The 25,315-nt window shown below is 41.6% G+C and overlaps 2 protein-coding genes across 4 annotated transcripts in view; both read right to left on the bottom strand.

Moving 5' to 3' along the window:
- The window catches only part of KDM3B (lysine demethylase 3B), a 47,462-nt gene extending 35,422 nt beyond the window's left edge, over positions 1–12,040 (bottom strand). For all 3 annotated transcript variants that reach the window (XM_063169143.1, XM_063169144.1, XM_063169145.1), the window contains exons 1-7: positions 11,855–12,040; positions 8,182–8,349; positions 5,731–5,844; positions 5,149–5,254; positions 3,601–3,725; positions 2,113–2,181; positions 616–1,191 (exon numbers count right to left, since the gene is read on the bottom strand). In XM_063169143.1, the coding sequence (XP_063025213.1) occupies positions 616–1,191; positions 2,113–2,181; positions 3,601–3,725; positions 5,149–5,254; positions 5,731–5,844; positions 8,182–8,349; positions 11,855–12,025 (1,329 nt within the window). In that variant the 5' untranslated portion in view covers positions 12,026–12,040. The remainder of the gene's footprint in view (positions 1–615; positions 1,192–2,112; positions 2,182–3,600; positions 3,726–5,148; positions 5,255–5,730; positions 5,845–8,181; positions 8,350–11,854) is intronic.
- A 1,943-nt stretch (positions 12,041–13,983) lies between these two features.
- LOC134424947 (C-terminal-binding protein 2) lies at positions 13,984–25,073 on the bottom strand. Its single transcript, XM_063169142.1, has 9 exons — positions 24,959–25,073; positions 24,237–24,391; positions 24,002–24,146; positions 21,337–21,543; positions 20,512–20,726; positions 19,648–19,778; positions 19,360–19,487; positions 18,708–18,828; positions 13,984–17,657 (listed from the first exon to the last, which is right to left on the bottom strand). The coding sequence occupies exons 1-9, from the start codon at positions 25,005–25,007 to the stop codon at positions 17,486–17,488; spliced, it is 1,323 nt and encodes a 440-aa protein (XP_063025212.1). The 5' UTR covers positions 25,008–25,073; the 3' UTR covers positions 13,984–17,485.
- Between the last annotated feature and the right edge of the window lie 242 nt (positions 25,074–25,315).

Genomic DNA, 25,315 nt, shown 5'->3' with positions numbered 1-25,315 from the left:
TGTAAACAAAGGCATAACTAAAAGGCCTTCAAGTTGCTTCCAGACTGACCTCTCATCTCAAATATTTTAATTATTTCTTTGGGTTTAGTCCTATATAGTATACAATGCAACTGGCTCCTTTTTCTACTATACAGGTAACAGAGACAGGTAAGACAGGCATCTTTTAAAGGTCTTCTAAATGTAGGCTCATCATTTTTCTGGTTTTGAGGCTTTTTTTCTTTAAGTAACTTGAATGTTCAATTCAGTGTACATGTGCATGCAGATTTGTTTATATAAAGGCAAGAGATTTTAAGAGGGCTGTCTTCTGTATGACACAACAAAATTAATTAAGTGCAGTGCTTAGCATTATTTTAAAGCTGCATTTCTCAGATTGAGACTGGATAAGCATAAGACTGCTGCAGTTATCTCTTACTACTCCTTCACCAATTATCTCAATTTTCTTTTGAGTAATTTCTTAGGTCAGATAACTGGTTTTCTTTGGGAGGAGATGGACTCATGAGAGAAAAAGTAGTTTTTTCAGTTCCATGGACACATATTTTAACAAGAGTATATTGCAGAACATCTGTGGCAAACATGTAAATCTTTCTAGAACAAGTGGGATCACGAGCTACTCACCTCTCCCTGGGCTTGCGATCGGACTGTTTTCAGTTTCTCCTGTCCACTAACAGCAGGCAAACTGGTATCAGAGATCCTCACAGTTGCCGGTGTCAAAGCAGTTGTAGTAACTGCGGTTGCAGAAGTCACTGTGCCTTGAACCTGTTCCAGTGATTTTCCTGCCTCTTTACACCCAGATCCAACTTGTAATGGCTGTCCAGCCACAGAAGAAAATGGAGTGAAGGGCAATGGCGTGTCACCAACTGGCTCGTCTTGGACTACTAATGTTCGGCCATTCTCTTTGGTGTAAGTAGCAAAACGAATATTGCGACTAATTTGAGGAAGAAATGAAGGCAACTGCTTGGCCCTTGGATCCAGTCCTGTTTCACTACCGGAGACTCCTTTCCAGGGACCTCTGCTTGCCTCACCTCCATCACTACCATTGCTATCTGCCTCACCCCTCTCCTTCAGCTTCTTTGTTGCAGGATCACAACCAGGATCTGATATATTTTTCCTCCTCCTTCCATCCTTTCCCTCCAGGCTTTCCTTCTTCTTTTTACCTTTAGATGATGATTTAGTTGCTTTTAGGCCCCCTCCCTATAACAGACAAAGCCATGCAATCATTAAACAGAACGATCCAGATACCCACTCAGAGAACTTTCTTCTGTTAGAACAGAATATATTACACTGCTCTGAAGTTTAGGAACACTTTATCACAAATTGAGACATCTAAAGAGAGATGATATATGAGCACAGAACACAAGCATTAAGCGCAGTCCTGTCTTTTTTGTACTAGAGTAAGATCTGCACAAGTGATTTTTTAGCTGAGCTACCTTGCTGTAGCATGAACCACATCCTAGCCAATTCTGAGAAATACGCAATACTCCAACAAAGCTCTTCGTGATGTATGAATACCACCTGCACACTAAGTTTTGCTCCAAGCATAAACCCCATGATTCTTTTGAATGGCACACTTTCTGTTCATTACACAAAGCCTACAATATTTAACTGCAGGAGATAGCTTGCCCTTTGGCCTAGGGTAAAAATTCAGGTTCAAACATTATAATGGAACATCTCAATCGAGGCAGTGAAATGCCATAAACACATAAGCCTGCTTACAAGGCACAGCAGCCAGATGGCAAGTTTTAGAAATGCCTTAAAAGGTCTGTGAAGGAGCACAGAATGATCCTATTAGAAAAAGGCAGCAACACTCCACCTTAAAATGGAGTACAACCACCATGGCTACATCGCTACTGATCATCCCTCTAAGATCCATGCTAAATTTAGTAAACAGGCCTGAAAAAAAAAGAAGATAGCTTAAAGAAAACTACGATCATCAAAATGGTAAACAAAATTTTCCTGTTCAAACTTTAAGAGGAAATATACTAAAATTATCCAAAATCCACAAGTCAACACTGCATCATTTTTTAGTCTTTTCCAGATTTTACTTATTTCACATCAAAAATTTTACGAAGTTGCACACTGTATATACAAGACCTGAATGAACTGCTGTACTACCTCGCCTGGAGAAGTGTTATCCATCACCACGTGAATCAGTCGAGGATCCACCGACTTGATCTCACCACTCTAATTTTCAGACAGATTGATAATGAGGAAGTAGGAAAAAGAAAAGCAGAGGTTAATTTTAAATTCAAAGTATATAGTATCAACATAAGAGACTTAAACACACTGTTACTGTGCAGGCCCTCTCCCATTTACCTTTTCTTCTTTTACTTATTTACCTTTTACTATCTTTATTTACCTTTTACTATGTCACTTTCTTAGTAATACTACAGCCTTCTAGTTTACCTTCTATCCTTTTGCTCCTTCTCTATTTCAAAAACTTTCAGATTTGATTCCTACCACTGTTTGTATATTTGCTCTGTTGAGCATTTCTAAAGGTATTCATTGCATTAAATGTAACTCTTGAATTTCATTTAACATTGTTACATATATGTTCACCCCCTTAGATCTAGAAAGGACTACTGGAAGAAGCACATCCGTTTAGCCCAAGTATCCTCATCAGCGTCTCCTCAAAAGAAGCAACGCATATCCAATCTCTGTAACTGTTCTTGGAGGTTCCTTTCTATTTCACAGTAAGTACACAGGAAACTCTGTGCTTCCTAGCACATATCTGCTGAATGCACATAACTCCACAATTTTTATGCCTCTATAAAGTATTATGCTGATTTACCATACAAAGTATACTTTTTTCCCTGTGTGCCAGCAATAGCAGTAGTCAGAGTGTAAGATTACTGCTCATTCAGTGCATTCCATCTACACATGGAAAAGGGTACAGGGGCCGTGGGTGCAAGACACAAGAAGGGATCTAAAAACCAAGATGCATGCTACTGCTAGACAGCACCATGGACCTGCTCCCAGTTGTTCTGGAAAAAGGAAGCTATCAGGAGCAGGCCACTGGCAAGACTGAGCTACCTGTCAGACTGCACAGAAGCACATAATAAAAACCAGCAACTAGCAGCGCAGATTCTCTGTGCTGTACACAGGTTTACTGATAGGAACAGGGCAAAAGTAAATAGTCTGAGCTAAAATATATAAATCAAATTTATTTATATAAAGACTCCATCTGCTTTGCTAAAATTGTTTCAAACTATTTGTACAGTGTGTCAGATGGAAACCAAGAGAAGGCATAGGAAAACCACAATGTAAGGGACCCAGAAGGTAGCTTTCAATGCATCAGCATGCTTTCTCTTCTGGAGAGTAATTTCCAATATTTTTTTCTTACAGCATTAATTTCCAATTAAACTCTTACAGCTTTTTTTTTAATAGAAGTGGCCTGTGTGACATCATTTTTTCAAGAAAGTCATCCTAATAGGAAAAAAAAAACCCTGTGAATCACAACACAAATAATTACTTATCTTTTAAAGCAGAAAAACAACCCAAAATAACAAGTTTTGGTGAAGCTGTCATTCTCCACATACAGATATTGAGGAATGGTATTTTAGGTATGGTATTTAACACCAAAGTAGCACTTCATACTTTTACCTCAGTCACAGACACTTCCATAAGACGAGTTATTGGGTCTTGGTGGCTCACAACACCACAGAGCCAGCTATTTTCATCCTCTGGTTGATAAACTTTAACTCGCTGGCCTTGGACACTGTAAGGACCTGGAAAAGAAGGACTTTGAGGACATTTTCCAAACAAGCTTTGTGTCATACAATAAAATGGTTCTGTGCACTTAATTAGGGCTTGAAGTGTCATCTTCCAGGTGGAAAGAAATTAAAACACCAGGGCTTCTCCTGCAAATCCTGTGTAAGCAGGCATTTTATCCTAAAAAGTCAATAGGTCCTCATTGCTGTAACTCATGAATACAGCTTACACATTAAAAAACTCAAACGTGAAAGACCAAAATTACCTCACTCCTTTGACAAAATCAAGCTACATGGGGGTTCCTTGCTAACTAAATTCTTTTGTTTTCTAACCTACAGGTTAGTAATTATGCACCATCAATCCAGTGAACAGTCCCACTATTCTGACTTAGCCCAGATGTTTCAAATCCCAGATAAAAAGCTATGAGTTTCAGAGTAAAAACATATATTCGGATATCCAACATCTCTAAACCAACCAGTCTTAGCTCTTTCATACAGATAACAGATCATCTACAGAAAGGTTTCCTCTCACCCTGCCCTTGCTCTCCAGATCAGCATGCTGAGCTTTCCTCCCACCCTAAGTCTAGACAAAATAAAACCTCTGCTTATCTTGGATCATCAAAATCTACATGATGCAACAACCTGTATGTGACACAGCCAGAACTAGGCACTTTAGAAGAAGGCTTCAAACTGGACAATTCTTAAGCTACTTGCTCATCAAAAAAGTATTGTTCTCAGAACTTCTATGAACACACGTTTTATCTGACCAAAAGGCACCAAATTCCCATGAAGAACTACATCTTCCTTCAGATGTAAGACAGTGGCCTGTCTGTAGGGTGGCTCTCTGGCACATGAACTCTGGATAGAAATTATTTTAGTACTTGACCAAGATGACCCAAATCTGACAACCAAAGCCACAATCAGGCTTAACCCTAATACACAATCCAGACAACAGATATTAACTCTATGCTGACCAGCCACATCCACACATATATTCAACTTAAACAACTGATGTATTAATTATCAAAACGTCAAAATCTGAATTGCTATTACAAGCAAAGTTTCCGAGGATCAGCAGCTACAAAGGAACTTCACTTCAAAGTTCCCATAGTTACAGAACAGAACCACAGAAAAGGACCAATACTTTAAAAATTCAAAAGTAAAACTTAAAATAGGGAAGTTGTAAATACACAGACGTTGCCCTACTTTAACTACACCTTACGCGATCATTCCCAGTAGGTATTTCTGGTTGTATCTAAGCAACTGCTTACCTGTATCGGTGATAAAATAAAGTTACTTTGTAAAGGACTTGCAAAATATGGAAAATTGACCTCCAAATGAAATAGTAACAGATACTGTTACTATCCCCCTTCACAAATTCCAGCGTAGCCTTACAGCGGCTGCACAACAAAGTAGCTCTGAGAAAGAAAACACGCCTCACCTCTACTAAATATCTCCTGAAGCTTCTGGTCACTGATCAGCGCATTGACAGATTCTCTTAGGGAAGGCTGCTCCTGTAGAATCTGATTTTGACTCTCTGTTCCCATCTGCCAAAAACAAACAGTTTTAATAAAGTATAGTCTTCTTGGATAATAGAAACATTAGTTTTTACAAAACAGCTCTTCTTGGACTGCAGTCAGATTGACAAAATAAAAAAAGTAAAATTAAGAAAAATATTACTGAATATGCCAGGAGTAATAAGGGAATTAACTATGCAAAAGCTGTATTTATAAAATGTGTATTCAAAGAAATTCTGAGGACAAAACTTCCACTGTAATTAACAGCTACACAATGACAGGTAGCTCTCCAATTGAACCATGTAGAGAGTGTCAGTACTTTTTGAATGCAAACAGAGGTCAGTGTAAGGACCTTGAAAGGCAGGGAAACAAATACAAACATCTGACAGGGCAGTGAAAGGAGAAAGATGGGTATGTTGTTGAAACAGTAAATAAAACCCCAAAACTAATCTGACAAGCATAGCACAAGGCTAAATTTACATTTCAACTGAACATAGTTCAAATACCTGAAATAAACGTAATCCACTGGCATCAGACAGGAAACGTAAATGTCTGTCCAGAAGAAACTCCACTGGGACCGCAGAGCCTAACCCCAGCTTATCTACTAGAGGAGTAAAGGTCTGTGATGAACAACAAAAAAAAGAAGTTACCAAAATGACTGAGCACACATATAGGCCAACAACAGTCGATTTCATACTACTCAGGATTTTAAAAAATTTTAAATTGTCATCTCTCAACTTGTACTGCCCAGTACTTGAGTTTTAATGTAAAATACTAGTCATTATGTCTAAGCCAGTAATTCTTGCATTACAAGCAGGAATTACAGGCAACTGGATCCACTTTTTCAGTAAATCTTAAAGAAGAAATGAAAACACCTGTGGGGGTGTTTGGTTTTTCATAGGTAAGCACCTTCTAATGCTCAGGTTTAAAAAAAAAAAAAAAAGCTTTGGTTAAGGTTAAAAAAAGCTTTGGTTAATAGTTCAAACTATCTAACATATTTCAGATATAGCCTGGCTAGTGGTTTGTGAAAAGCTGAAGTTCATAGCAAGTGTATTACTGATGTTCAAGATGCACAGCAAATCACTTAAAAATACCTAGTGAATTCAGAAACCTTGTAATAGTAGAATCAGACAACCTTATAACATAACTTGCTGATGGAAGAGCAAGTTGACAACCAGAGTCTTTGAAATGTGTTACTTGTCTCATGCTCTCACCTACATGATTTTAACACAAGTATTCATGACATTTTTCCCTTAACAGCTCTCATCAAGTTTGCTTACATTCCATTCTCCCGTACACAGAATAAATATAAAAATTTAGTTACTCAGCTTATGCAAAACCCTCTCCTGAAAGCAAACAGGATTACAAAAAAGAGAAAATGAAGAATGAAAACACATTCATAAGTGATATATCTTAAACAAACAAACAAAAAAAAAAGAACCAAAACGCACCATCCCCCACACTCCTGAAACATACCATTCCCTTTGTAATGCTAAGCAGTTGGTTTCCCATTGCAAGTATGTACTCTGGTGCTTTGACTACCTCCAATCTGCATTCCCATGCAGTTATCTGAGTAGGCCTGTAGTACCTAGAGAAAGCTCCAATGCTCACGTGGCTGTCCAGAGTACAGGGGATGGAAACATTTTTTCAGCAAGCCTACAGATAAACCTTGAGTTGTAGTGGAAAGAGTCTGGAATTACACAGTCAGCATGCAGAACATGGTAACACCCCCCAAATCACTCAGATTTTGACCAATTTGGAAATGAACTGAAAGACGCTGATCCTGTGTAAAAACAGTTTCCCAGATGAAACTAACTGGAGTTCATTTTTGGAGACAAGCTGGAAATACACCAACAGCAAACTTCACCTATGGAAAAAATACTCTCTACAGAATCACTGCTGTAAAGGCCCAGTCTTCTTCTGCCTTAAGCCAAGCACAATAAAAGAAATCCTCAGAGAAAGATGCAGTGATGAACTTAGTGCTTTGAGCCTGAATGCCCATTCAAAACATTAAATTCAAATTCTACCAAGGCACACGATCCTTGACAGGAAAAAATGTTTCAATGTATCTATGTTCAAAATGTATTAAAAAGCAGAGAGTAGGGTACCAAACAGTCCAAGGCCTGTGGGAGGACAAAAGAAACAAAAGGGGCAAATAATAAAAATTAAACAGCATAAAAATGAGGTAAGGATTCCCACATATAATGATCGTTCCTCTTCGGAAGTCACTAAGAGAAGAAATATATAAGTAATGCTCTTCACTATATACTACTCATCAAGATGTTTGCAGAATGGGTATATTCAGATATGCTAGCTAAAATAAACTGGCTTTGTTTTTAAGTGTCTTGACATGTAACTGCCATGTAAATAGCAATATGGTTAACCACATCAAGAAACATGAGAAAATTTTGTGCGTCATGTTAGTTAATGCTGACAACAAAACAGAAATAGATTTTTTAGATTAGGAGTGGCCAATTTATGGTTTATATATCAGGCACAGCATGCATTCTCTTCCTGAAGATTGCCTTCTGGTATGCCTATTCAATTGATGCAACAGCCTTTACCATACAGAGCTCTGGAAAGTCCTTCGTAAGACCAAAAGGCTTATTCTCACAATTCAGAAAAGCCTGACATACACAAGGTTTTAAAACAGGGAAAAATAATCTTTTCAGATATATAACACATCTCTTCAGAGACTAACTTTAAATAGTAAATATCACTTTTCTGTACAATATGTCATAGCAAGTTCTGGGGTAGGAACTGGAAGCATACTGCCTCTCCAATGCCTTCCCAAAGGCACTATTAAGTATCAGTTAAGGAACTCGTATTAGTAAAAGTCCATGCCCCAAGCAATTTTTGAACCTGCAAAATGGTGCCCTGTACAATATCCAAGCACTGAGCTTCACAGTGGAGCTGATGATCTCTGAGGATCTAAGGGCTTCTGGTCAAATACTCACCAGCGCAGGCCACTGCGCCTGCGAGATTCTAGTCCCCTGAAGCATAACAGGATCATTTCGAGGTGCCCAAACCAATGACCCTTCCAGCAGCAACACTATAACTTCTTCAGCATGGACTTTCACCCACGCATGTTGTTTCCAGTTACAGCCATCGAATTCCACAAAGATCTGATTAAAAAAAAAAAAAATCATCTCTTTTCAGACACTTAATAGAAAATAAGATTCCTATAATCCTTATGGAAAATGAGACCACAATTTTAGTAAGAAAAATCAGGGTAAGTATCGCAATGTTATTACTGAGAATACATCTACATAGCTACAGGAATCAAATTAACCATCACTAACCTATGAAAAACTATTTAAGCCCAAACATACATCACTGGCTCCAAATGGTGTGTTTTCCTATACAAAATTAAAGACATGAAAATTGCTCATCCCGAAATACAGATGATGACTCAATGCAAGCCTCTTTCACAGTAGGATTTTTTAGACAATCTCAACACTATTACCTGGCACTTCAATAGACAGCCTGTATCAGTACGGTTAACTGACATTCACAGAACTAAATGCTTCAGCCTGGGTTTGTGTTTGCAAAACCCATTCTAAATCGGAAGCTTTGTCTTGTCTTGTACGTTATTAAACTCCCTGAACAAATGCAAATATTTTGGATGGCATGAGATTACCCAGAATTACCTACTTGCTAGATTTTTAATAATCTTATTTACAAGTGTAACAATATAAACCACACTATACACACTACAAATCTAAATCACTATTCTATCATTCTCTTTTTTCTTTCCTATCACAAAGGACAACTGTTAAAATAATTTGAAATCACACAGCAAGAATGCTAAGGTTTCAAATCTCATTCCATGTCCTAAAAACTGGAGCTATTATCTGTTAGAAAAGTCACATTCCAATCTCTCATCTACAGAACTTACACACTTGCCAAATATAATCAAACATGTCTGATGAACAGCAAAAAATTACTAATCAGTTAAGGAACACTTTAAGCTGGCTATCAAAACAGGGTTTTGTAACCATCCCTGGGAAGCAACAAGGCTAACCAGAGACAAACAACTCTCTGCTTTACCAATACACCATATTAAAAGAAGTACTACAGACCACTTAACTCCTCTACTCCATTCCTCCCCCCAGACTCAAAAGGTCAAACCCCAAGGGAAGAATATGAAGTAACTCTCTTGATGAATTCTTGAACTCCATTACTGCTTAAGCCGCCCTGCTGAGAAACAGTGTCAGACCTTCCAAGATATCCTTCCACCACTTAAACAATTTTCAGCAATATAGTGGAAATTAGACTGAACATCTTTCCGTTTTCAGTGGGCCTACAGGTTTCTTAATACTATATTTATGCTATTTTGTCAGTAGTCCCTACTCAAAACACTTTGTGTCCCAGGCCTCCTAACTTTTATGGTATTATAGAGCTTGCCTATCCATTAAAACAGTGATCTCTCATACTTCTATTCCACATAAGAAAAGCAGTACTGCCCTTCATGTGACACATTGACTTATTTTCCCATTAACATGCAATTTTACAATATTAGGAACAGACTGAGATAAAGCCCAAAAGGTCTTTAATGATCCTGTTCTAGTAATCATTTTGAGAAAGAGGGTAATGCCTGTTTCCATTTAGAAGAGGCAAAGCTGTTTTCTAATAGCAGCATAATTTTTCCTCAGGATTTCTTCTAGATGCTCTGAATATGGGATGAAAACTATGACTGACCTTTATATGTATTTTTTTGTGGACTAACCACAATTAGGTTACTCCACATTATATCAAAGTAAGAAGGTCTAAGAGCTACTCTCTGTAACCAAAATTTTACAGGGCGAAAAAACCCAAAGATCTCTCAGAAGCTTTACTCTACCAGGAAAAAAAGAACCAACAATGAAACCCATACATTAAAGTTTTATACTTCTTATCTATTCCCAAGATTTCTGCCCTAGAAAGGCGCAGATATTCAACTGCACTTTTGTACTTCTATAAGCCCAGCATGAGACTACAGGCTAGCAATTGATACCATCCTTGCAGGATGCTATGAGAAAGGACAGACTTATGTAGACCAAAGAGTAGAAAATAAATTTTTCCCAGCCTTTATCACACCTAGTCCACATTGTTACCTCAGAAGAGTATTTCCTAAACAGTGGTTGACTGCTTGGTGCCCGCCAACTCATCACGTCTGACAGAATTACTTTAAAGAGAACTCTTTTCCAATAGCATATCATTGCCATTGTCACAGCAGCAATCATTATGCATGGAAGAGTCCATGAAAACACTGAATGTCCCACATTATTCTAAATTATGCCTCGACTATTTTACACATTTCACATCTTACAGTTCTTGCATAGATTTTTGAGAATACACTGTTTAGAGACAGCTACACCCCTGAAACAGTATTAAGTGGAAGGGTACTGATGAAAGGAGCTGGGGAGAGAACTGCAGTGCTGAATGAAGGTAATGAATTCACACACCAATGAAAATGCAAGACTACTGATGACACACGTGTCCAATGCAGTCTGCTACAAGAGCGGCTCTTCAGCTGGATCTTAGCCCCGACACACTTTCACAATTCAGATAATCTCAAACACTTGACACATTTCCCTTTTGAAGAAACCCTTTATGCATGGGCTTTTCCTTCCTCTTCCTTGAAGAAGTTAGGCAGCAGCTAGAGTACACAACCGCAGCTCTCAACTGCAGACACAGGGTGCCAGGCCCACCCAATTTGCAGAGTCAAACCTAGCACACTGCTTTGTACTGACAGCCATAGGTGCAGTTCTAAGAACAAGGACAAGAAAGCAGTAACACTAGAGGATAGATGTCAAGGTAACAGCTCAAATCTGGAACTCTGCAAACAAGCCCAAAAAACTTATGGTAACTACTAATTTTTAAAAAACTGATCATAAAGAGAACTAAAACTCTTCACAAACATAGAACCTCATTCCTACTACCATGTGACACTAAATCAGACACAGCCCTCCAAAGCATGCCAGCACTTAAAGCAAGTACCTGCAGAATCGACACATGCAAAGAGACACTCCACCAATACATTTTTAGGATCTCCACCCAAACGTTTAACTGAGCTATACTAGAAAAAATCCAGACAAATGCTAGAGTGCTTAAATACATTACATGAAGCCCAAATTCCTACAACTAAATACAAAACCTGAGAAAAACTCGAATGGATGAGCCTCAGTCAAAAGTCAGCACTCAATATGTATTTTCATATATAATTCACGGTGATCGAGAATACTTAACATCTTCCCGGCGGAAAAACAAAACGAAACAACCTAAAAAAAACCCAAAACAACGCATTGGGGTTATATACATACATATCCATCAGCAGCAGAAATGTCCCAGACGTATTTGTTTTACACCTATGTTACTTCCAACCAGCGCACCGGCGGTACCGGACCCCTCACATATCTGCCCGGTCGCTCCGCCGCTGCGCTCCTCGCAGGCTGGACCCGCCGCTTCCAGCCCCGGAGCGCGTCCGGCGGGCCCGGCTATGCAGAAGGGCTCGGGCCGCCGGCACAGTTCGGCCGCAGCACCCCGCCCGCCCCCAGTCTAGCCCGGACCGCCGGCAGCCCTCACGGGAGGCTCGACCCGCGGCCCCGTCCACGGTACTGTGTACCCCACTCTCGCCCCGGGCCTCACCGCCAGGTCCTGGGGCACCGCTCCGCTCATGGCCCTCACGGTGCCGCTCCGCCAGGCCCGTGCGGGCAGCGCAGGCCCCGGCTCCGACCCCGCCGTCTCGCCTTCACCCGGCCCCGCCGCCAGCAGCAGTAGAAGCCGCTTCCCCACGGGAGAGGCCGCCGCATCCGCCATCCCCGCCGGGCAGAGCCACCGCCCGAGCGCTCCGGCCGCAGCCGCCGCCCGAGGCACCGAGAGGCTCCTGCCCCGCGCTGGGCCTCAGCGCCGCCCGCCGCCGTCCCGGCGTGCACTGCGCGATCGACCCGGCCCCACAAGGCCCCGCGCGGGACAGGCGGGACCCGGGCGGTCCGAGGGGCCGTGGGGAGGGACGGGCCTCGTGGCGGAGCGGGAGGGCCCGTCGGCGGGGGTGGGCCTTGCCTAGGCAGAATCCCACACGACCGCCAAATCCAAAACCTGGAATTATCGCAGAAATGAAGGAGTTTTAACCTAAATTTTGATGTAAACACATAGGAGAACCAGTGCCCGCGTCTCAGGCAGGATCCCACAGATAGCATGAGTAACTGCTGCTGGCCCCAGAGGACCGGCAGCACCGCACAGATTGGGGTGCTTCACTTTCCAGTGAGGCAGATTTTGGAAAGCAGGTGCATTTAGGAAGCAATTAAGATACAAAATCAGAAGGTGAATGAATTCAGCTGTCATGATTAGCTCATAAATCTGAACCGTTATCATGTAGCACAGCTCAATGTCCTAAACCTGCCCCTTTTCAACATGAACCACAAAATACTTAATCATCTTATAGTATGTGTTTCTGCTTTTGCAGTAAAGGCACAGTAGCAGTGCTAGGAACTGTAATGAGGAGCAGATGCTATACTCCATACCAGCACAAGGATACTCTTGTGAAAGTAGGTTGCTCTTTCGCACATATTGTTTCTTCACTCTGGCAGAGTCCCATTTGACACTGAATTAGCAACAGCAAAGACAACTTGCTTGCTTTCACTTCCATTTATTCTAATGATTGTGCCCAGTTGTTTCAAGCGGATGACATTTCCTCTTTGTTACTTTCTAGTTAAAGGGATACAGTGTACTGACTGGAACATGGGTAAGGCAATGCCTAATACCAATTGAACAACTACACAAAACTTCAAAGTATCAGTGGCACTAGCACTCCGTGCTCTCCTCCTGTGCTGTACAGCATCTCTGAGTTTTGATTTGCTACACACCATTAAATTTACTAACTCCCCTCCCCTGTTTTTCTTTTTAAGTACAGTACTTACATGAAACATTACTGAATGGTAGCAGAGCCATTATGTCTTACATCTAAGTGAGTGCCATGGTAAATCCAAGATCTGCTACATTCTTTGAAGACCAGTCTTTGTCCTCATGTCTTAAGTTTCTTTACTGAAACAGTAATATTATCAGCTGTGCACGACAAATAGTACCACCATGTGAAAGACTCCAAGTGCCCCTATGCCCCTTCCCATTCCACCAGTTCAGACTCCCATTACTGTAATAAAGCAGACCAGCATTTCCCATCTCCCAAGCATGGTGCTGAATATTCCAATGGCATACAGCACCAGGTGGGCCAACCGTGATAAAATTCAGCAGTACTAGGGGTGTCCTAAGTGTCATTAATAATTGACCCAGACAGCATAAGTCATAAAATGTGAATTAAATTCAATTTAAAAAATACCTAACAACTTTTCTATGCTAATTCTGTTGCACCAACCTCTACTACAAGTTAGAAAAAATAGTTTCATAAGCTGTGCGTTAAATACTGCTTTACTGTGAAAGGGTAAAGACAGCTACTGCTGCTAAACTACATACTTAAATAGCTGCAAAACAGATATCACAATTTCAGCTTGTGAGAAATCAGGTAAGTAACCAGCACCCTACATCCAAAGGTGTCCCTTAGGCACTGAACATGGCTTCTTCTCCAGACTGCCACCTGCACAGCCTTGAGTGATGGTAAATGCTACAGCATACAAAGAAAGTAACTTTCCAGAGTGGCTGATCCAGGGACCGATTTTGTGGAATTTAAATAATTTGAGATGCGGACACTCACCTGTACAGGTTTTCAACCCTCCTTTTCAATACTGTATCTAAGGCTACCCCTTCCATAGACAGCAGCCATGTTCTTTGGAGAACTTTATTAAAATATATCCAAGATCAGTAATCAAACATTTTCTAATGAGCCAGGAGAGAACTGAAGTGAGGAAAACATCTGTACAGAGGACAGTGCTGTAATTTTTTGTTTACATGCTTTATTTCAATGTTTCACAGTTTAATCATTGTCTACAAAAATATATTTCTGAAACTCTGAGTCCTCTATAAAAAAAGCTGGTCAGCAGCAGTGACCCTGACAAACAGAATGTACCTTGGGATAGTGTGAGCACCTCCTGTAAGCAGATTAGTGCGGCTAGGGAACGCCTGCCTCACCCTGGGAGACTCCTGTTCTTTGGGATTAAAGCTCTGCAGTAGTTCTGAAAGAAGGCATTAAAAAAAAAAAGTCACTCCATTTCTGTATACTGCACTAAGCTTGGAAGGGGGAGCTGCAAGTTCAGTGTATCACACAACAAAGAGTGCTGACAAAGTACTTGGCACTCGGGGAAAGAAGATCTCAGGATGCTTTAGTACCAGTAAATTTTTCTTTGAGCTATCCATTCAGAACAGCCTTTGTCTGTGATAATAGGTTCAGGCTGTCAGCAGAGGTACAAACAGCACACAAGCAGAGTAATCCTATAAATGCAAAGAGAGTCCTTCTTTGAGGACAAGACAAGGGTTCTGTTCATTTTTACCTCAACATTTTCTGCTGTGGCTTTAACCAAGAGAAAAATTACTGTCATATCAAATAACAAGTGTACATTGTGTTGGATAGAACAAGCCACTATCAATGCTGTCAGCTTCAACTCCTTGGTACCCATAACTGGAAATATTTCTTACATCATCAATCATTTAATTCCTATGCTTACTAGTCACTAGTGTATCTAGCCACCAAAAATATGAACTGAGAAACTCATGTTTCCCCCAAATGAAATTTTTCTACTCTTTCTCTGCTCAGTTATTTGACTTTCTATAGAGATACTTGCAGTAACAAAGAAAAAAAAATAAATTGCCTCTTCTAAAAAAATAAATCTATCTTGCATTGTGCTCTAGAAAAGACAAGGTCAATGTACTCTGATCCTCAAAGCTCGTAACTAGAAGCCCCTTACCACAAAATAATCTCAGTCCCGAACCCCTAAGCAGGGCAGGAATTTTCAGCAGCAAATAAAGAGTAGTTATTGACAGACTGCTTCCCTAATGTGGTAATAGAAGATGAGCTCTCTGAAAACTTTTCCACAGCTGCCTGTCAGAAGATCTTTCTGAGCCAGCAGCTTATGAAATCTGAATTTCCTAGAGATTAGAGAATTCAGGAGAGTGCAGATGGTTATTTTAGGTACGCCTGCAATCAACGGGCTTCTGAGCTCCAGGCTTTTGTTCAGAAAAAGTTCTCCTGTAACTCATGCCTACCACCAGTCTCAGTCTGATCTGCTAGACCTGAGCAGCCAAGGAGGTATATGAATTTGAAGTAGAATCAGAATCATCCACAAAAACATAGAAGCAAAGAATCTTCACTGAGACAAATACCTTATCAAAAAAAGATACTCAGCACGAGAAAACTAGTAATATCTCACTAATACTAAACAGCTCAAGTGTAAAATTTTTAAGAAAACACCTCAAGTTTACTTCTTGACTATTTTCCTTTCTTGAATTTCTGAGAGGAGTGGAGAAGGGGAGGAGAAAGGAATGAATCACTGTATTAGTAGTAAGCCACTATAGAGAAGGCAGTATTGGAAAAACAAAATTAAACCAGAAAAAAAAAAATCTGAGAACTTGGTTATTCTGAAAGCTTTCCTTACCTTCCTAAACTAAACAGCCTAAACAGAAGATTTTGTCCATACTTCAAGTTCTTTCACCAGTCTGTTCCCATCTGTTCATCTTCCAGTCACAGACACACAACAGAGAGAATAATCAAGGGAGGCAGAGAAACCCACACAAAGGGTATGCCTCCCATACAGCACCTACTTTAATATATCCAAACAACATAAACAAATCAATCAGATATTGTTACATCTTGTGCATGGAAAGACTATAACTGAAGTGTAACAAGATTAAATTAAAGGAAGATGTGAAATTAAAGAAAAATATTCTTCTGTGGAACCTCTTTGCTGAAGACTCCACACCCCTTAAAGAAGCGATTCATATTCAGTCATTTGTGAAATGGAGAAGACTTGCCAGCAAAAATCCTGCCTTGGCTTCAGGTGAAAAATGCAAGTATTAATTCTCCTTTTAGTATCACAAAGCCTATTCATGTAAAACAAACAGCTGTCTTGCGTTGCCCTGCTGCCCTGCCCTGCTATAGAGATGAGTATATCACAAAATTGTAGACTATGCTGAGTTGGAAGGGAGCCATCAGGATCATGGAGTCCATCTCCTGGCCTTGCACAAGACACCCCAAGAATCCCACAATGTACCAACAAGCATTGTCCACACACTTCTTGAACTCAAATAGGCTTGGTGTTGTGCTAGCCTCCTTGGGGAGTCTATTCCAATGGTTAGCCACCTTCTGGGTGATAAACTTTTTCCTGACTGTTAAAAGCTGCCTTCTCCACCAGCACAGACAAGTGGGATGTTACTTCTAGCTGATGCAATTATGCAAAAAGAAAAAAAAAATCTGTATCTTAAAGCTTAGAATTCTAGTGTGATGGACCCCTTGTGGATAAACACTGCCATAGACTATGAGGTACTTTGTGTGAAGAACCTGCAACTGCAGCTGCACATTATTGCTACTTGCTGTCTCTCAGTGCATGCTTTTCCTATTTCAGCATTTTCTTACCTTCTCCAACTTATAGACTCCAGGGTGAAAAATTCTGAAACCTCACAAACATGGTTGCCAACAAAATACATTTGATGACATTTTAATCCCTTCCAAACTATTTAAAAGGCTGGCTTTGACAGTGCTACTTTTAACTTCAGGCCTAGAACTGCATAGAGAAAACTGTGTATGGTCAAGCATTAACAGTGCCTGCGCTATGCCTGTTCTCACAGGAAACGTTAATTAAAACAAGCAAAGTAACATAGAGAGCTTAGCCTGGCTGCCTTTTATAAGGGCATAATGAAGACAATAATCACAACTTCTCCAATTCACTAATATTTTTTCTAATATTCCCCATGGCTACACTTAAAAGAGGTTCTGCCAAATTAAATTTAAGCTACAAATCACAACTGAAAAGTGTGCACTTAAGTTTGAACCACCAAGGACCATCCCTGATCAGGTGGCTTCACTTCCATTTTCAAGCACACAAAGACAGTTCCCTGTCACAGACAACTGAAGCACATACATGGGAGAACTGATTCATTAAGCCAATGGGAGGCAAGGTCACTGCTGCCATGCCCCAGAGAAGGAGAAAGATTCATCAAGAAATTATAACTAAAAGGTTACAAAATAAAGGCAAGAGCTAAAGTCTGTCGGCAAGGAAATGCATTCTCCTGTCCCATGTGAACAGGAAACAGTGTCTGTAGGGTGTTAAAAAGGTCCTAGGAGGAGATGCCCTCCTACTTTTTTCTGCTGCCAAAGGAGAGGAGAGAAACATGCTGCTATTGGTCAGCAGGAATCTCTCTGTCTGCATCCAGTTTGCTTGTCTCTCCTGGGGAAGGAGTACGTGGTGCAGAGTGAGAAACAGGAGGGATCCCATGAGCTACAATCCCTTCCACTACTGGTGGTTCTGGTAGCCCAGGGTTGGCTACTCCCACTACTCCTGGAGGAAACCTAAAACCAACAAAAACATAGAAATTACAAGCTTGTCCAACAGAGTTATTCGAAGGAAAAGGAGCTATGCCCTCAGACGTGCTGAAAACAAATCCCTCTTTCTAACAGAAACGCTCTGAGATAGAACACAGGAAAAGTCTCCAGAGCTGAGGAGAAGCAGTGGTATCCTAATGCCAAATGACACCTGTTTGCAGACAGACCCAGACAGTCTGAGGTCACATACTAAGCATTTGAAAACAGATACAAAATTTATCTCCAGTTGAAAATATTGTGAGGCACTCTATGAAGGCACCTGGAGGCCTAGGAATTCCCTCCCCATCAGCAGGAAGAGTGTAAGCTGCAGTTATCCTTCACTGGGCTCCAAGACAGAAAAAGTAAGAGGCTGAACTGATAAAACAGCTAGATGCAAGATGAAAAATAGGAGAGTGACAGTCATGAATTGCTAATGAACTATTCTTCCATCACTTCCATTCTGCTTCCCTATGCTCTCTCCATAAATACATTTCAACTTCTCTAGATCTCTCATAGAAGGAAGGAAAATATATTTCCTACCTTTGCAGATGGGAGACAAACAGAAGGGAAGCAACCCGTCCACAATCACTTTACAGGTTTGTAGCAGATAAACTCAAATGCACTCTGTTTAGACTACTGAACAAATCCACTGGAACAGTGACTCAGTAATAGCCTGTATCTGGGCTACATGTAAGAACTGTGCTTTGTTTTTATATAGCCCTAATGCTATGCACAACTTCTAATGTAGAGCTGCAGACCTTTTTTAGGACATTCAGCAGGCTTTCTTATACTAAGGTATCTCTTGGGCATGTCTTCCAAGGATTTGGAAATATTGACCAATATGCAGCTGGAACTCAATATGACCAAGTACGTGTTAAATACTCGTACACCTTTAGAAGTGCTGCTGTTAAGTTTCAGGAAAGAACTCATACAGAGTGTATAGGAACAGAGACATACCTGTTTGCAGGTACAAGCAGTTCTCAAAAGCCCTGGCCTACTTCAGCAGGAAGATATGCTTGGATAACCTATGTATCTCACCTGTAAGCTGCAGCTCCATTGAGTTCTGGGTGGACAGTTGCAGGATCAATATTGGACCACTGAGCCGCTAACAGCAAGTACTCCTTATTAACACAGTTTCTCAAAGCGTCAGGTATATGACCTGCAAAGGCATCAAGAATGACAAAAAAACCCCAGAAAACAGGTAGGAGAGACTTGTTCCCGGCAGCATTTACAAAGGAAAGTAGAAAGGAAAAGCGCAAAATCTTTTCATCCACTTCCACAGGACACACTGGATACATGAGACTCTCCTCTAATCATCTGGTGTCTGGAGATGGCAAGAAACTGATCTTTTCCTCCCACTTCTATGATCAGGTAAAAATTATTGCCACAAACTGCAACTGTCAAGCCTCACCTTTTTCAAGAGACAACATGTACTACTCAAGGAAAAAAACATACAGTAAAACTGTCAAAGGAATTATTGCAAAGGATTTGGAAGATGTGGGTAAAAAGGCTTTCCCAGGGAAAGAGCCACTCTGGCACTAGGTACAAGAATTCTCAGAAGCCAAAGATACAATTATCAACTTACACTCCAGTCCCATAAACCACTTAATGAGTCTAAGTTTTCAGAGCAATCAGCATAATCCTTGCAGTGAACTAACAAAATTTAGCAGCAGCTGCAAATCTTCATTACCTGTAATAGCTCTACGGATCTCTTTAGCTGCATCTTCTCTGGATTCAATGGAAGCCTGTTCACTGTACCAAGCAGTGTGAGGGGTGCAGATAACATTGGGTGCATCTTTTAACGGCCCCTGAGCAAAACTGGGGGGAAGAAGAAGGTTTTTTTCCAGAAGTGATAACCCCATCTGTAAGCCAAATAACAACAAAAACCCCAAAAAACCCAAACCCACCAAACCGCCAGAAGAACCATCCAGTTTAGGTGAACCACCAGATAGCAGCAGGCATGCAGGTACAACATTACCTGAAAGGCTCAGACTCATGCACATCCAATGCTGTTCCTCTGATTCTCCCCTCTTTCAAGGCTTGTGCTAAGGCTTTCTCATCTACCAGCCCTCCCCGGGCTGTGTTGACTAAGAAGCAGCCCTGACGCATCTGAAAGAAGAAAAATAGTACATGCATTGAGAATGAGACTTTTCATGGAAGCTAAGTGAATCTTGGGAAATCTACTGGAAATGAGCAGGAGTCTGCAGTGACTAGATGAGGTCTGGAGGAACTAGGAGTGCTTTCACTGCAAAGCTTCCCACAGGGGAAATGCCTGCAAGCAATGCTTGAGAAATTTGCTCTAAAAATCAACAAACAAAACCATAAGACAACAAGGGCAAAAGTGGAACTCTCAAGTTCTGCACTCCATATTCATCCTACTACATTAAAAAAAAAAAAATAAAGACAGGAACCATGACTCAAGTATCCAGCTACACAAAACTGGACTACAATGTCCAAATGTCTCTCATAATACTACTGGAAAGCATTCATAGACTGCTTAGCTGTAAAACAATGTACACAGTCCCAGCCATGCCACATCTATCTCTAACCAGTGCAGTAAATTATTTTAAAGATAATTTGAAATTATGGAATCACCTAAAATATTTTTTATAAAGGAAACTACTTTGCAAGAAGAGCCAATCCTATTCTTCTCTTAACATAAAATTCTATACGGCACAAAGCACAGGCACCCAGATCCACACGCTCCCAGCCTCCAAAGGCAGCAGGAGGCACACAACAGAGGCAGCAGGATTCACACGCTCTCAGCCTCTGTGAAAGCAGCAGTTTTGGTTTGCATTCATTTCCACAGTGCTCTGTGGGGGAAATCAAGCTCCTGCTGCACCTGTTTAATAGTGAAGTCATTGATGAGGTGATGGTTATGTTCATTCAGGCTGCAGTGCAATGTGATGCAATCGCTGTGCATTAGTAGATCCTGCAGGGTTCCTACTCGTTGTAAACCCAAGGATCGCTCCACTCCATCCGGCAGATAGGGATCATAGAAAATCACGTTGAAGCCAAAGGACTTGGCTCGCAGAGCCACTGCCTGTCCAACTCGGCCTTCACAAAAGAAAACCCACAATCATCAAGGAAAGGTAAAACAAACTTTAAAGACAAGATACTGGGGTAGACTGGGAGCCTACACTGAAGTTTACTACCAGGGGCCAAGGTACTGCAGCCCTGGAAACCCCTAGGATTGCCATAGGGATCCAGAGGAGGCTATTCAGTGCTGCTCCTATGTAACTAATTCTAGTTCCTCCCCATGCAATAGCCAGAACATAGTCAAGAAGCAGTTCTGTTTTCAAACCAAATCTAGACTCTGAGACAGAGATAATAATCTGGCTACAAGAACTTGGAGAAGGAATTGGTAGCCACCTTTCAGGCAGTTTTGCTACTGATATAGTACTTAGCACAGAGGGTAACAGTCACTGAGAAGAGCTGTATAAATGTTCCAATTCTTCTAATCATCTGGAATAAAAAAAAGAGTAACCAATCCCCTGACATATACCCAGATCTTGAAGATATCCAGAACAGGGCACTAGCATTCCTTAGGAGTCAGTGTGTTTCACAAAGAACAGTTGTAGAATTATCACTTTTCTCAGTATGTGACTCTTAGCTTCCCAAAAACGTTCACAGTTCTCTTTTCAGTCTAACAATTCCCATCACTTACCGAGTCCAATGATGCCCAAAGTCTCCCCACGGATACGCACAGCACCTCCAGCTACCTCTCGAATCTGTTCTACGCTTGAGGCTCGATTCCCTTCCCGCAGAGCCTGATGTAGCCAAGTAACACGGCGATAGAGGTTCAAGATGTGGCAGAGGGTAGAGTCAGCAGTCTCCTCTACTGAGGAGGAAGGGATGTTGCAAACGGCAATGCCTGCAAAGCCATAGAGGTCATATAAGATTTTTAGCATCACAATCCTAAATCAACATAAAGCTCTTTAAGCACAAATGCCAAAAGATAACTGAGCACTCCAGAACTCAAGAAACACAGAATTCATTTCAGAACCTCATTCTACTACAACACAGATGACCAGCCATCCTTTCAATCCCCCAGGATTTCCCCCAGGAAATACCATTCCTTCTTTATAAATATGTATTTGATTATCACACTCAGCAGAAAAACAAAAAAGCTGAAATGAGAAAACTGGGCCATACAAGTGATACATGCAACTAACTGTTTTAAAAGACCTGCATTCAAAAAGATGCACTCCTTCCACAGATACTCCTGACAAATTAACAGGCATTCTGTAGAAGAATTGAGACAAATGGCTGAGCTCCTCATGCCTCATGGTCCAGATGCTCACTCATCAGCCTCCCCAGGAGCAACAATAAGTAACTAACTAAGTAAATGCAGACAGAAGTCCCAGGAGCTTCTCTAAATCCACTCGAAGTCAAGCTTAAAAATAGCAACACATAACACTCCCACTCTAGAATAACATACAAACACAAGGACCATAAAACCCATGGCTACAACTATCAAGTAAATTAGTAATGCAAACAGAATTGAAGTCCTAGAAACATAAATTACTATCAGAAAAAGGAAAGATGGAACTCTGCTCAGAACTTCAACCAGATTCTGATACAATCTATGAAAAAAAAAATAGGAGGGGGGAGGCTGGAAACATAAAATTTCATTCCTGCTATCCTTCGTTTGACAAACCACCGAAGAAATACAAATAATTAGATGGAAAAATGGTCTATTCCCAAATATAACCCTAATCACTTGCCAAACCAAGGCAACTCTTCTACCTCAAAAGTTCAAAAGTCCACCACCTAGCTAAAAACTGGAAACTAAATCTAGGCAATGGTTGAAGGCATCATTGTTTCGTAAGCCTAGTCAGAGGAAACATTTGGCTAAACTCAGACCATGCTTTCCCATGAGAATTAGGAGCGCAATGGCCACAGACAACCCCAGATATCCGACTGTTGTTCTCTATCAAACTATTTCCAATTTTGCCATAATGCCACACAGACAACTCAGAGGACATGAGCAGGGGTGATAGAAAACACCAATTTCTCTTAATCTCACTGGTTGTCATCTCATTCACCTCTAGACAAGCCCCATGCATTCATCTGTTACACAGCCAGACAAAGATTGTGTTAACATACAGTATCATACCTAAATGTAATAAACAAACACAGACAACAGCCCTTTGGTCTGAAGATTCAGAACACACAAGGAACAGTATCTTACCTCTGAATGAATTAAAAGGCCTGGCTAAGCATGAAAACAACCATTAATTGCCCATTAAAAAGCAAATCTGGCCACATGTAAGGGTCATTGCACTGTCACTCCACAGCAAAAGTGGCAAGCAACGGTCTGACGGTGAAGGAATTTTGACTCATTTCACCTTGGATTAATGAGTGCGCAGTGGAGGAAAAGGGAAATCTTTGAATCTGAATGAATCAAAGACATGGATGGTGACCTTAAGTAGAGAAGCATTAAGACTAGGTTAGGTTCCAAATTCAGCACAAATATGGCTGGATGAAAGCCAAGGACCTTGACAGGAACTCTTAAGACTATTCCTTTGAATCATCCAAATGAAAAGGTTCTTTTGACCTAATTCAAGCACTAGCCCAATACACACTCTTTATTTATAAGAAATTCACCTGTTCTTACAGATCTGAAAATTGCAATGCTTGCCTATTTCAATTTTATATACTAATACCTGTATTTGATTTAACCTTAACAAGACCTGCATTACATTAAGGAAGCTTTAGAATCCCTTGCACCTGTAAAACTCAAAAAAGAAGAGGAAGGATACTTGAGTGACACATCTCACCTATGAGACTAAAAGGTCCAGAAGTCTCACTACCATCTGTTTAGTAAATAACATCATCTTGTCACCTGATTCAGACACTTTTCAATGGCTAGGATTCCAAAGGGATAACTAATACAGTTTTATATCAGAATCTATTTGCATATGCAAAATTAAGAAGAAAACTCATGAAGCATTTACAATGAGTTTATCCGGCATCAGCATTTGCAAGCAGCTTTTTTCAGACAGCAGTTTGCTCAGGGGTCACAAAAAGACCAAAGTCACCTCACTAAAAGTTAGCTAGGCATCATATTCAGATTCTTGAATCCCAAACAACAACAAAGACACCAACATCAATAGCAGAGCAATCTGAAAACTGAGAATCTTTCTTTTAAGCCACCTATCAGCCCCTCTATTGGTCAGCTTCCTAAAGATACCTGATACTGAGCAGCTCCAAATCTTTGTACATAGAAGTTTTTAAACGCAGTCAACTCATAAAGCACAAAAAGATGTTCAGTGTTCAATTTCACATTCAGTTCTGATCACAACAGACACCTAACAGTGTCATCATACCTAGTTCTGCAGCGGATTTGATGTCAACATTGTCATAGCCACTGCCAATACGCACAATGACCCTGAGGGCTTTGAATTTCTCCAGATCCTGACGAGAAAGGGTAATGGTGTGGTACATCAGAGCTCCCACTGCCTCATTCAGCACCTATAACAAAAACCAGTCCAAATCAATATCTGGTTTGATTAACTAAGAGGCAAAGCTCTACTTCTGAATCTTGCACATCTTCTTGCCCACCTTTTCATGGATTTCCTGAGTTGACTGAGCATCACAAAATGCCACTGTAGCAACGTCCTTCAAGATGGGCATCTCCACAGTGCAATCTCGTCCATCCAGGAGTGCAACCAGTGGCCGTGCTGGCATTGGGCCATTCACAATAGGAGGCCGTATGCCTATTAAGAAAGTCAGCAGGAGTGATTACATAACAGACAAGAATTCTGGAACCCTCATCTGCTAGTCCAACAAGTTGCTAATAGCATTTAGGAACAGATTAGGCAAACCAAAAAACATGAAGACAAAACACAGGGAAAAGACGCTGAGAAAAAAAGCACAACCACCACTTAGATGAAGGAAAATAAAGCATGCATTATCAATAATAATATATGAGAGGTGATCTGCTCAGCAGCATGCCGTCTTACTCCTGGCTCCTGAAACGAGTGACAAAGTCGCTTCATACCTCCTCCCCCGTGACCGGCCCGCCCTCCATCCCAGCATGCCCAGATAATATTTCCCACTTAAGTGAGCAGAACTTGTACGTCCACAGAACCTCCGACAGTCAATAGCATCCGGCCCTTCCCAGAAGGCCGTAGGCAGTGCCTCCGCGTGCGGCGAGGCCCTGCTCGGCCCGGCCAGGCGGACGCTCAGCTCCACAAGCGCGCAGCGGGTCCCCGTGGGGGCAGGTGCCGCTGCCCACCGCCCGCTGCTGCCGCAGCTGACGAGAGGCGCCCGCCCCGCCTCACCTTCACAGATCCGGTCCAGACGCTGCCGCTTCACTTTGTGCCGGTCCATGGGCCGGGCGGGGCCGCGCCGCCCTCGGCGCCGCGGAAGGACCCGGGACCCGTCACTCGCCGCCCGCGCCGCTGCGGCGGAACCGGAAAGACGCGGCTGGGCCCACGCGAGCGGCATCGCCGCCACCGAGGCGCTGCGCGCTTCCGCTTCCTGTCCGCTGACTGTGGGCGTGCGAGGGGAGCGGGGCCGGGCCGGGGCCTTCCGGGCTCGTTCGGTACTCCCGGCTCACAGCCGGCTTCGGGCCGGCTGGGGCTGCAGGGAGTGGACCAGGAGGGTGCTTGCAAAAAGCTGGGAGGTGGATCCTGGGA

This window comes from Melospiza melodia, chromosome 14 (assembly GCF_035770615.1).
Source record: "Melospiza melodia melodia isolate bMelMel2 chromosome 14, bMelMel2.pri, whole genome shotgun sequence".
Lineage (NCBI taxonomy): Eukaryota > Metazoa > Chordata > Aves > Passeriformes > Passerellidae > Melospiza > Melospiza melodia.
This window is presented reverse-complemented; position numbering and strand designations above follow the sequence as displayed.

Bases quoted from the DNA above. Each gene is read 5' to 3' on its own strand.
- LOC134424947 (XM_063169142.1), bottom strand. From the start codon at position 25,007: ATGGACCGGCACAAAGTGAAGCGGCAGCGTCTGGACCGGATCTGTGAA. The intron at 24,392-24,958 runs GTGAGGCGGGGC...CTTTCTTAATAG, and splicing joins TCTGGACCGGATCTGTGAAG to GCATACGGCCTCCTATTGTG. The intron at 24,147-24,236 runs GTGGGCAAGAAG...TTTTTGTTATAG, and splicing joins CTCAGGAAATCCATGAAAAG to GTGCTGAATGAGGCAGTGGG.